Raw genomic sequence first — 12,703 nt, forward strand, 5'->3', positions numbered from 1 at the left:
AACCCGATAGGTCGACTCATCGGAAAAATAATCGGTGATTAGTCAATTATTAAAATAATCGTTTGTGGACACACAACTAGAAGGTTAGAAATTGAAATATGATGCTCAAAAGAACGATGGCTGATTGTCAGAAAAATAAATGGGCTGAAATGGAGAGATGACACTTGAGGCCAGATCGTGATGGATTCTGTCCCCGCTGGGAGCGGCGCTAACACACACGTCCAGGTTCAGACTTTGTTGCCAATGGAAACTGTAATACACATACACACTCTCTGCCCATCTGTCTGCTCCCCCGTTCATCCCTCTCGCCAGATTACCAGTCATCAGTCCAGCTATGAAGTCCTGCTGGGAGACAAAAACCGTCTCCACACGACTGTCCGGGAACGCAAAGCTTTTTCTATCTATTCTTTCCACCAGGTACAGAACAAAAGATGAATAAATAACCAGAAATTCATGTTTGGTTGGAAAAAAGCTCAAGTTGCAGTTTGTGATCACCTGCAGGAGCCCTGTATCCACAGTAGGGCCCGCCAGGAGCACCACCCGCTCCAGGTCCATAATGCCCACCCTGACTGGGGGCTCCATAGCCCCCATAGGGGCCTCCTGGTGGCCCCGCAGCACCTCCATAAGGAGCAGAGGGGTGAGACGCATAGGGGCTGCTGTATGGAGCTCCAGGAGGGGGGTTACTTCCTCCTGGATAACCCTGGAGGAACAAGGGAATAAAAAAAGAAAAATGTAAATATGAAAATTAGCCTTAAGATGAGGATAAAGGTTAAAGACATTTCAAAATAAAAGCCTTTAAGGTGATATAAAACTGTGAAGGTTTTGCTTTTATTTGATTTCTTAAGTAATTTTATTTTAATATTCAAAATACAGAATTACAAATTATTACATACATTATAAATATTATTTATTAATTTGACTAAATACACAAAATATTCAACTAAAACAGAAGGAGACCCTAAATTAATCAAACACAATTATTTTTAGTGTTGGGTAAAATATATATATAATTTAATTTTCTAGTAGATTGATCACTTGCAATGTTATATTTCATTGTGATTAAAATTAGAACAGTGTTGGATAAGAAAAAACAACAGGAAACTATGAAAAAGTAAATGCTGAAAACATCAAAGATTTTCATTTATTTAAGAATATACTTCAAAAACACTTGTTTCTTTTGGCACAAAAACGCAAATTTACGAGGGAAATATATTTACTTAAGTGGCTAATGCTAACAAAATAAAAACGACTCGCCGGCAAAAGCTAGCAAACGTTAAAACTAGAGTTTCAAGTCAAAGTTGATGATGGTACAACGCCCTGCCAATAAAACGAAATGCTACTAATATTTAAACAATCTGGCACGAACGATAGTGTTGAAGATAAATGACACAAAAGCAGCAAAAAGTGTAAATTTCTGTACCTGATTGAAATGGAAACTCATAATTTGATGTTCTTTCTTTGACTGACTCCACTTCCGCGAGGACGTCTGCGGATCCTGCCAGTGAAGAGCTCCTATTGGCTAATACATCTGTCAATCAGCGCCACATTGTAAAACTCGGCTTCTGATTGGTTGTAAACAGAAACCGGTTGGAAACGATTGAGAAAGAAAGATTTTTCTTTTACCCTCCCATTCTGTGACGTAATGGCGATACTGAGTAGCTCGAGTTGCGCAATCCAGTAGTTTCATAGCCCGTCAAATTCATAAAATCATTGAAATAATAGAAATCTTCAAAGTTGGTTTCAAATTCCGAATGAAATATTTATAAAATTAGGCGGCAATTAATTTATACTCAGATATGAGTAAAAAAAACAAAAAAACAAACATACTTTGTTTTATTGGAAAATGATTTAAAAAACACAATTTCAGTCCTCACAATACCCCAATCTGGAACTGAAGATATATCTGACATAATCGCAAATCTTTATTTTTAAAAAATTGGTTTAATAAAAGGAATTTGGTCTGCAACACAATTATTAGACATTAATGGTGATTTTATTTATTTCGAAGAATTCAGTGCAGACATTGCAAACAGAAACAATATAAAAAAGTTTGTAAAGCTATACCTCAACCTGTAATTCGATTGGTCGAAAAACTTTCCAAAAATGATACAAATTGGAACTCTGGTAAATGGCTGTGATTTATTTGACAGTAAATAATTCATCTACTAGACTAACTATTTCCATCTCTTTCTTCCCGAATTTCAATCTTTAAATATTTTTCTAAAACTGATGTAGAATATTTAAGATCCTTCTTAAAAAGATTCATTTTAAAATTATTAAACATGTTTATCCTTATTCTGATTTTCTATCAAAACGTTTTGACTGTTGCAATTGTTCTTTTTGTGATACACATATTGAAACAACAGAACATTTATTTTATGATTGTTTGTTTACCTCGTCTTTTTGGGAGAATTTGTTTAATTGGTTTACTAATTTTCTGCAAAGCCCTGAACCTAAAAAAGAAAACATTTTGTTTGGTTTGATTATAAAAAATAAACTGTATAATAATTAACACAACAATAATACTTGGCATTTTTTTATACATAAAAACAAGTTCTTAAAATCCACACCAAAATGTTGTGTATTTTGTTGGGAACTACAACTTTTTTTTCCTCATGTGTTAAACATGTTAAAACCAAAACTGTTGTGAAACTTTACAAAGAAGCAGAAAGTATTTGATTTTTAGACAATCTTTAGCTTCTTTTGGTTTCAATATTGCTGTTTGTTTGGTTTTTTTTTACCTTATTTGATATTGTTTTTTTTTTATATGTATTATTATTTCATTATTTTCTTTCTCTGCTCGCATCCCTCTTGTATCTATTGTTTGGACTTGTCTGTTCTTGTATTGCCCTTGAAATTATTAATAAAGACATATATATATATATATATATATATATATAACCTTATCTATTCATTAGTATTTGCACTTTGCTGACAATTAACATAGTACTTATAAAATGTAGTAATTGTGAAATATTTGTGGAATAGAAATACATGAGCACACTGTGTTTGGAGACATCTTTATAGATAACAAAATAAATACAAAATAAAATACACCAGCATACATACTTCTTTTTTGCAGTTGTGATAATAACTGACACATCAAGTAGTGTTTGTCGTAAACTTTAATTCAAATATATGACAAAAATAAAAATGAAAGTCATGAACTTTTAAAACTAACTTCAAAAGATTCTTATCTTAATTGCTTTTTAGGAAATCTTCATCATTTTCACTTTTTTTAACCGCCCAGAATGAATGCCTGCATGCATTTTCACTTTTTATTCTTCAAAATAATTTAACAGCTAACAAACTTTACACGAGGATAGGTTCTCAGCTCACACCAAATATAATATCTACAAAAACATTGCCAGGAAACTGTCTAATAATATCTTTCATGAGTTTATACAAAAGACTTAAGTAAGCTCTAGATGCTTATAACTGCTTCCAGTTTTCCTTCAGTGAGGCCCATGTCCTTTCAGGTGAGTCTCTTCTTTAACTTTCCTCCTTCTTCACCGGTTCAGTCTCCTCAGCCTTGATGTTGCTGAGGTTCTGAATTGAGACCGTGGGATCCTGTCTCAGCGAGGATTTGGATCTGTACTCTGCCCTGTGCGCAGCCAGGCTGGTCATTTCGTGGGACATGGCAAACATCTGATTGTTCTTGTTTATCTTCTTTTGAACCCGTTTGCAGATGAGGTAGGTCATCTCACAGATGCACATGAAGATGCAGACGGCGGAGGAAACCACCATGAACAGCGTGAAGATCCGTTTCTCTGTTGGACGGGATATGTAGCAGTCCACCGTGTTGGGACAGGGTTCCTCGGAGCATTTGGTCAAGCGGGGTAAGTCGTAGCCGTCGTAGATGTAGTAGAGGAGGTAGAGGAAGCCCGCGTCGAAGCCGGCCTTGAAGATCAGACTCGCCTGTGGGAGAGGGTGAATGAAGGTCAAACAATTCATTCTGGAACATGGATCCTTTCAGAGTCATGACTCATTTAGATCACATGTCAAAGTCAAGGCCCAGAGGGCCGGATCCGGCCCTCCAGATAGTTTTATTTTATTGTTATTAATACCCCGATGTTGTCTTACGCTCATTTCTAACTTGAAGAATTTTGACAAAATATGTTTTTATAGAGAGTAAAATATTGAAAGTTATTTAAGGTTTAAGTTGATTTATTCTTGAATAATATCCCCGCTCTTTTATTATTCATAATTATGTTAAAAAGTTACGGTTTTAAAGTTTAAAAAATTGGCATTCTGCTAATTTTAGGCTATTTTGGAGTTTAGCTAATTTTCAGCAACATTTTGGCCAATTTAAGCTTTTGTTTTTAAGGTTTTTTTAGGCTATTTTAGACTTAGGCTAATATTTACACGCTAGCTGTCTTGGCTAATACAGGCCTTTTTTGTTTTTTTTTAGGATATTTTGAAGTTTAGCTATCTTAGCGTTTTAAAGTTTTAAAATTGGCATTGTGCTAGCTTTAGGTTATTTTGAAGTTTAGCTAATATTTCTGCTACATGAGTCTGTCTTCTCTTTAAGTTTTTTAGGCTGTTTTAGAGTTAGGCTAATATTTACACGCTACCTGTTTTGGCTAATAAAGGCTTTCTTTGTTTTTTAGGATATTTTGAAGTTTATCTATTTTTTCAGCTACATGCCAGCTGTTTTGGCTAACCAAAGGTTTTTTTTTATTTTTGTTTTTTAGTCCAATTTGGCATTTTGGGAATATTTTAGCTAGCTACCAGCTTCTGCATTTTTAGCTATTAACTTCAGTTTTTTCAGTTATTAACTTCAGCATCTTCAGCAACCAAATTCCACTTTACAGCTATGATTAATAGAGGTAATGTATGGGGTTAGCTCAGATGTGAAAACTCAAAAAAAAAAAAAAAAATGAAACTGAAAACTGAGGACTGGAAGTGAAGATTAAAAATAAAAAGTTAAAAATTCAAAACAGCAGCTGTTACTAAAGAATAATTTGTTTTTAATTAGTAATTTTAACATTTAGTTTCTTTTTCAAGTTTTCCCTTTTTTACTTTTCAAATCTTTCAAATTTTCACTTCTTTTTTTTCAGCTACAGTATCTATTTTTCAAGTTTTCAATCTGTTTTTTCGTTCACTTTAAGCTGATCCTGATTTGACCCCATACGCACGTAGCGTATGCACCCAAAAGCCCTTTTTGGCGTATATTATACACAGTATTTCCCAAGTCGTGGAATATGTACGCATTTTACTGAGACTGGGTTGTAATGCTATTTATCAAGTTCATAATTTTGTCAAAAGTTACAGTTATAAAGTTTTTTTTTAATTGTTTCAGAGTTTCTAACAAATGTTTATCCTGTTCAACCCTCGACCAAAGGTGTGTTTTGGATTTTGGCCCCTTGTCCGATTGAGACCCCTGCTTTAGAGCAGTAAAAGGGATGAATCAGCTTAATCTCTTCCTTCTAGTCTCTTATTTATCTGAAGTGAAGTAAAGATTGATTCATAGCTAAATCCACAGAACTTATATTGGATAAATTCTTTGTTCTTACCAGGTACGTCCACCACAGACCTCCTCGCTTCTTCCCTGGGTTTTTGTAACAGTGTTTACCCTTGTGGGTGGTGGAGTACTCCAAGTCCTTCTTCTCCCGATACTTGACATGACCGACGACCATCAGTGAGGGGCAGGTGACAAAAATGAGTTGCAGCGCCCACAGGCGGATGTGGGAGATGGGGAAGACCTGGTCGTAGCACACGTTGTTGCAGCCGGGCTGCTGGGTGTTGCACACAAAGTCCTTGCTTTCGTCCCCCCACACCCTCTGAGCCGCCACGACAAACACCATCACCCGGAAGACGAAGACCATGGAGAGCCAGACCCGGCCGAAGGCGGTGGAGTATTGGTTGACTCCACTGAGGAGGGCTTCTAAGGAGGACCAGTTCATGGCTGCTGCCTTAGAGGTGAAGGAGGTTCAAGGGAATGAAAGAAGCTGCTCGAGTGTCTGCGGGGCCAGCTTCTTGATGTTTGAACCTGAAAAACCAGACATAAGCTTCATTAAAAGTAAAATATTGAATAAATGTATAAAGTAAGAAGATATGTATAAAAAAGTAGACAATTTTCAGAAGTGATTAACATCTTTTTATGCTAAGTTAAAACACACACAAACACACACTTTTCATTAGATTGATTATTATTAGCCCCTTTTTTTAATCAACAAAATTTCACAAACTTTGGTGTCCAAAGCTGCAATGAGTGCAGATCATTGACTGTATATGAGAACTGGACCTAGCCACTTTTATTAAAACTATTTCTAGTGATCAGGATTAGCTTAAAATGTCTCTAAAGAGGGTAAACACTTTATTAAAGGATATTAACAAAATTGTTCAGATTTGTAAAACTATTAAGACTGGTATGGGAAGAGTAGTACGGGACGGTCCAGTTAATTCTAGTAAGCGTTTCTTCCCTTTAACTGAATGGTTTGTTTTCATGGCGCATGCATGGTGTAGACCGCTAGCATGTCATTGCATCACTAGAAAAGCAACAACAACAAAGTTCATCCAGCAGCTCGTCTTTGTCTTGCTTTACTTTTTGTACGTCGTGTATAACAGGAACTTAATGTTGTTTGAAGGAAGATTGCGGCGGCTAAGAAGAATATCGCGGTAAAGAGGAAAACGGAATAGCTAGCCTAGCGCTATATTGGTGCTTTCTAATGACATCATCACTTTCCACCAACAGCGACTGAACGTCTCGTTCTATTTTTCAATGGACCTACCATGGATGGGGGCTCAAGAGGTACGGGTCAGTACTGTTTAATGCAGGGGTGTCAGACTCAATTTAACTAAACTAAAACTGCATTTTTAAAACTTAAAAACGTAACTTTGTAACGCGGACTGAACCTTGGGACGCGGCCGGTACCAGTATCCTAAACCATTACAATAACTGTAGCCTGGTCCGCATCTGGTACTAAATCTGGAACCAGTACCGACTCACTTACCGACTGTCCGGTACATAACTGGGTTAAGGTTCGGTTTAGGAAAACTAGTGCGGTCCATGTCCCAGTACCAGACCGGTACCGGTTTGTGGCCTGGAGGTTGGGGAACCTTGATTTAAAATGACATCAAGAAACGATGAGTTGGGGAAACCCAAAACGTTGATTTTGGACGTGGAGGATTCCTTAACCAAATGCCAATATGTGATGACTTGGGAATGAGAATGTGTGGCAATTTGTTACCAGCGCAAGTTAACATCGGGCCATGAATAACAAAAATGTTAAATTATCTGGCAGGCTGGGTATAATCGCCCAGAAACCTTGACTTTGACACGTGGTTTACTGGGTCTATTTAACAACGGAAATGCTCAAAATACCAGATCAAACCGGACCGTACTGGACGAGGCTTTACATTGGAGCCGTAGCTCCAGACCACTGTTTAAGTTTGACCGCAGTTAGCTTCAACTCTTTACGCGATCAACGTGAATCAGGTATGTCGCGAAGAAAAGCAACTTTGCAGCGATATAAAATTACTATATATCAGTAATGATGTTCCGGTATTGGACTTCCTTCCACCTAATGAATTTCAGCGGCCATTTTTTCTGCCACTAGGTCCCACTCGAACTGGATGGATTGAATGTGATGTTACCCAAATGACTTACTACTGGCTCCAACCAAATGAAGACAATTCAGTCGCCATTTTTTTTCTTTTTTCCAATACGACAAAATAAATGTTAAAATATTTTACAATAACAGACGTGATCAGTGAGCAGCGATTGGCTCGATGTTGGGTCAACATTTCTCAGGCAATCGTTTCTAACGTTCGGTGTAGGCTCCACCTACTCTTATCTGATTGGTTAGTTTATACCTTGCACTACAGTAAAAATATATCATGAAAAAGAATTATCAAGAAGACAGATTAATCTGTCAAATAGAATGACTAAGAGCTGTTTATTTCTCTACAGGATTTGGGTTTCTGAAACCCTGGACCCCTTCCCTCTAACCCCAGGGGGGAGGGGTCACTTAATCCAGTTCTAGTACACAGTCAATGGTGGAGCCACAGTGCACACAACAACTCCAACTTTGAACTTGCAGCGCCTGTTTTGACCAGTACTTGTCACGGCATCAGACGAATCCTTTAAGCCTGTGGAATTCAAATCTGTCTTTGGGTTTCATTAAATAAATGTGATGTATGTTTTTCTGTACTTCGCTTTTATCTCTTAATCCTATTATGAAGGTTTACTAATAAACATTTCAGTAATTTCCTTTTGGTGTGACCGTAAGTGATTTCATCCGTGAGCGTTTATGGGAACAGGACTGAGTGACCCATCCCAAATGGGAAGTACCTGATGGTTCCAAGAAGACTAATCAACTCCTATCGGGAAATGAACAGCGATTACTCAGCCAAAATATTTGTCAAGATAACCATTTTAACATGTTCTTCATAATTCAAAGATTCCTGCCTTTTATTACTCATAATTATATTAAAAAGTTACAGTTTTAAAGTTTTAAAAATGGACATTTTGCTAGTTTATTTGAACTATTTTGGCATTTACTAAGAATTTTTTTAGGCTTTTTTGGAGTTTAGCTAATATTACAGCTACAAGCTAGCTGTTTTGGCTAATTTAGGGTTTGTTCAGTTTTTTAGGCTATTTTGGAATTTAGCTAATATTTATTCTATATGCTAGATGTTTTGGCTAACTTCAGTTATTTCTAAAAAAAATTAGGTTTTTAGGCTATTTTTAAGTTTAGCTATTAATTCAGCTACATGCTAGCTAAGTTTATTTCTTTTTTGTTCGTTTGGTTTTTTAGGCTAATTTGGCATTTAGCTCATATTTTAGCTGGCTATCAGCTTTAGTGTTTTCAGCTTCAGCATTTTTAGCAATCAGTTTCAGCATCCTCAGCAATTACAAGTTACTGTTTTAAAGTATATTAACGGACCAATCAGATGACTCAAATAAAGGGTGTGGTCTCAAGTCGAACATTTGACGGACAAATTCACCCGAGTCCTCTTTCAGTGGAAGGGTGTGGAGTGAAAGTGGTTACCATAGAAACGGTGACTCAGACCGACCCGAACCAATCATAGCTTATTGAAGTCGTCCAACATGACATATCACAAAAATGTAATTTACTTTATTTGGTTGGAACCGGAAGCAAGCCATTTTTTATGGATGTTGTCACACTCACTTAGTCCAGTTCTCCCATACAGTCAATTCCTACTATATTGTCATTTGTAATATTCCATGCATCACACACAGATAAAACCAAGTTTTTCAGAAAATGAAAACGAAGTAAAAGCACTTTTTTTCCTATCCTTCTACCCATTTGGGGTCACAGGGTTGCTGGAGCCTATCCCAACCACTGTTGGGCAAAGGCAGGGCACACCTTAGATCGGTCGCGATCATCGCAGGGCTTTTCTGTACATACAGGTTACATATAATGTGCTTGACACACCTGTTTTACTTTAAAAGGTTATTCCCTATCAAGGAAAAAAAAAAAACTGGCTAATGTTTGCGCCTGTTAGTCATCGCTTTGAGCAACAATGTGGTTGAACAAGCAGATGCCTTTGAAGATCCCACAGCCTGTTTTCTAAAATATGGTTCCACAATATTAATAGATACAAACATGTTCTGATGAAAAGGGGAAAGAAAATGAGTTAGAGGGCAGCTCTATAGCAACCGTGGAGTTTTTTCAATGTGAAATCTGTGTATTTTTGTGAGTTTATACATAAGGTTAGGGATCAGGTTTCTTAACCATATTCAACATTGAAAAGAGCACTTGCACACACATTTATCTGACTTTGTATGCACCCTCCCTGACACAGAGGAAGTCCGATAACAGCCCGCTACTCCATTCCAGCTCTGTCTGACGTGAACCCGGGGATATATTTGCATGCTGGAATGCCCTCTGTCGCCTGTTCCAGCATCACCGCCGACGTATTGAGCTGTCAAATCAGTTGCTTTTTTTCTCTCTCTCATCCAGAAATCCCGACTATTAAATTACAGAGCAGAAAAGCTACTGGCTTCATGAAAGCCTTCAATTTCAAAGCTGAGGCTATTTGGCGGCAGATGCGTTCAGTCATTGCTGATGTTACCCACAGTTCTCCCTCCTAACAGGTAAGGCAGCGTCTGGCATTAATCTTACGGTCTGACTCTGAGATGGTGTTTACCTCTGGGAGTCTTCGCTTAAACGTACAACAGCTTAATCCGTTTACAGTGCAGAACACAAAACCACTTTATGATCATTTATACCAATTATAGCAGGACAGGGAATTCTATTAAAGATGTAATTTAAAGTCCTCCTATGATTTATTAAAAATATGTTCCCGTTAGTGTTTTAATTATGATTATGAAGTTTGTAGCTAAAATCCCACAACCTAAATGTCTTAAAAAGCCATTTTTCATGTTGATCTGAAGCTTCTGTTTCCAAAATCTCCTCTGAGGGGGCGTGGCTTTTAGGAGCTCCGCCCCTGATCCCCCCTGTCTGATTATGATAGCTCTGCATCTCGCTAGCATAAATCTTCATAAAAACATCCATCAATCTGGGTAATATCCAGCCGTATGGTTCTGATCCGGATGTCAGCTGGACGAGGAAGTGAAGATCTTCATGGACAGAACTTCCTCCAAAATCCTGATTCTTTCTCCTTCCAGTTCAGCAAAGACTCTTTTAGCTAATTCTCCAATGTTTATTGACTGTGATCAATACATTCAATCATTGGTTTCTCAGAGTTCTTGATAAAATAATCAAAGCTAACATCAAAATGCTCTTTCATTGATTTACAATCCTTTCCAACTGCGGTCAAATGAGCCGCCGTTCACATTTCCGTGGTCACATCAAGAAGCTCCGTGGAGTCTGGTGGAGATTTTCCAGCGTTCTCAGTCCTGCTACCGTAAGTATTGGATGAAACTCACACCAAAAATCCAGTGATGCTGATTTGACCACAGAAATGTGAACGGCGGCTCATTTGACTGCAGTCAATGTGAAGATACCATCTTCTCTTCTCCAGAACCTGAACTAGACACTAGGAACAGATGAGGGTTTAGTGCATGTGCAGCAGAGCTGTTGATGGAAAGAAGATCATTCATTCAAACAGAGTCTGTCCAAGACAGTTTGATTGATTTAAAAGGAGAAATACTCGGAAATGAAAAAAACTAAATGATTTCCTATTACATTTGTTCTCTTTCATGAGATAAATGACACACAAAAACATGATTTTCATCAGAGGGAGACTTTAAATGTGACTTTACTGCGCCAATCCGCCCTGAAAACAGAATGTACTTCAGTTTGTTTCCTTATTTGCTCTTAATTGTAACCCGATCTTCCTAGTTGGCAGCAGCTGGTATGTCGCCCGTCAACACTCTTCACTTTCTGAGCTTTTTTGTAGCGTCCAAACTCAGTCTGGAGTCAACAAAGCATCTAAATCCTCCAACTGCAATGCCTGTTGACTAAACTAAAAATCATGATGAGACCATTCGATGTTGGTCTGATAAGGTGCGCTTGATGTAAAGAGGCTCAAACGTGGTCATAACTGGCTCTGCAGGTTTAACAAGTTACATTTCTCAAGAAGCGTTGAGGTTCTCCTGTGCAGCTTTCAATTACTTTTTTTTACCCAACTTTTTAATTTAATTGACATGTTTTCAATCAACCAACAGCAGAAGTGAAGCACAAGACAAACTAGTGCCTACAGCAGCAACCTAATTCATTCACCAGAGCTAAATTTAAGATTTCCTTAAAGCGATCCTCTAGTGCTTTGACTAAATCTATCTAAAATGATCCTTTTCTTAAAATGTCTTATTGTCTAATATTCAACTGAAACAAATTCAACAATTTATTCCTCTTGACAATGATAGTTTTATGATATTTTGCTATCCGACTAAAGGAAAAACTCAATCTTCTTACCTAGACGGAGGAAATCCCTGTAAAAGTCATTTGCTTATAGCAGAGCTGCTCCTGCCCTGACATGAAGCCGCCAGGTTTCACCAGGTGAGTTCAGAGGGGCTGACTCTGAGGTGTGGACTTGTGGGAAATGTGAGAATCCGGAGGATGGGTGGGGCCTCGTCTCATGCTAACTAAAGCATGGGTTTTTCCAGACGGGGAACTGAAACAACATGCCTGTGGGTATTGTGACAGAAAAATGAAGAGAAACGCAACCAAAAGCTTGAGCTGAGGAACAGAGCAACAATGAGAGATAAAATGTTTGGCAGCTGAAAGACTCAGCAGAGGGGCATGTTATGACGTTGGCACTGATGCAAATCATTTGACTGGTATGCAAACTTTGTTATAAGGTAGAGAGCTCAAATCTGTACAGCCATCAAATGCACAACCTTTAACTGGATCCTGTGCTTTAGTCAAAGTTATCAACCTGCTCAGAGTTACATTAAAGGTTCTTTGCATAGTTTTGCCCGTTCAAGCAACTATATCCAATGAAAAGTCTAAATAAAAACAGTAAATGTTCAAAACTCTCATGTTCACACGTCCCTACAGGAGATTCTTCGACTGTTTTCAGGCTCTACGTACATTGGACGCGTGTTGAAAGTTAAAACAGATCCAACTTTGACCAATCAAGGACTTGAATTTGGTAGGGATGCATGGATCGTGCCTCTATTAAGTCATGCTAGAGCTAATACTTCAAAATTTGATTTCAATATGACACCAAGACTTTCATATGTAGGAATAGAGTTGAGAAAGAAAAACACTGGAGCAAGATTCACCAAATTTGAACCTCGTCTTTCAACTATAGGTGGTGGACATGA

The 12,703-nt window shown here is 37.7% G+C and overlaps 2 protein-coding genes across 3 annotated transcripts in view; both read right to left on the bottom strand.

Moving 5' to 3' along the window:
• Positions 1-1,528, bottom strand: part of pef1 (penta-EF-hand domain containing 1) — a 10,136-nt gene extending 8,608 nt beyond the window's left edge. For both annotated transcript variants that reach the window (XR_002917509.2, XM_024259428.2), the window contains exons 1-2: positions 1,421-1,528; positions 496-700 (exon numbers count right to left, since the gene is read on the bottom strand). Coding sequence is in view for 1 of the 2 variants with exons in the window: in XM_024259428.2 (XP_024115196.1) it covers positions 496-700; positions 1,421-1,441 (226 nt within the window). In the remaining variant the exon portion in view is untranslated. The remainder of the gene's footprint in view (positions 1-495; positions 701-1,420) is intronic.
• Positions 1,529-3,004: 1,476 nt separating this feature from the next.
• gjb9b (gap junction protein beta 9b) lies at positions 3,005-12,000 on the bottom strand. The gene is made up of 3 exons (XM_024259417.2): positions 11,850-12,000; positions 5,517-5,992; positions 3,005-3,918 (listed from the first exon to the last, which is right to left on the bottom strand). Exons 2-3 carry the CDS (start codon positions 5,904-5,906, stop codon positions 3,493-3,495), a joined length of 816 nt encoding a protein of 271 aa, XP_024115185.1. The 5' UTR covers positions 5,907-5,992; positions 11,850-12,000; the 3' UTR covers positions 3,005-3,492.
• Between the last annotated feature and the right edge of the window lie 703 nt (positions 12,001-12,703).

The sequence above is a fragment of the Oryzias melastigma genome, linkage group LG11 (genome assembly GCF_002922805.2).
Source record: "Oryzias melastigma strain HK-1 linkage group LG11, ASM292280v2, whole genome shotgun sequence".
NCBI classification, from domain to species: Eukaryota; Metazoa; Chordata; class Actinopteri; order Beloniformes; family Adrianichthyidae; genus Oryzias; species Oryzias melastigma.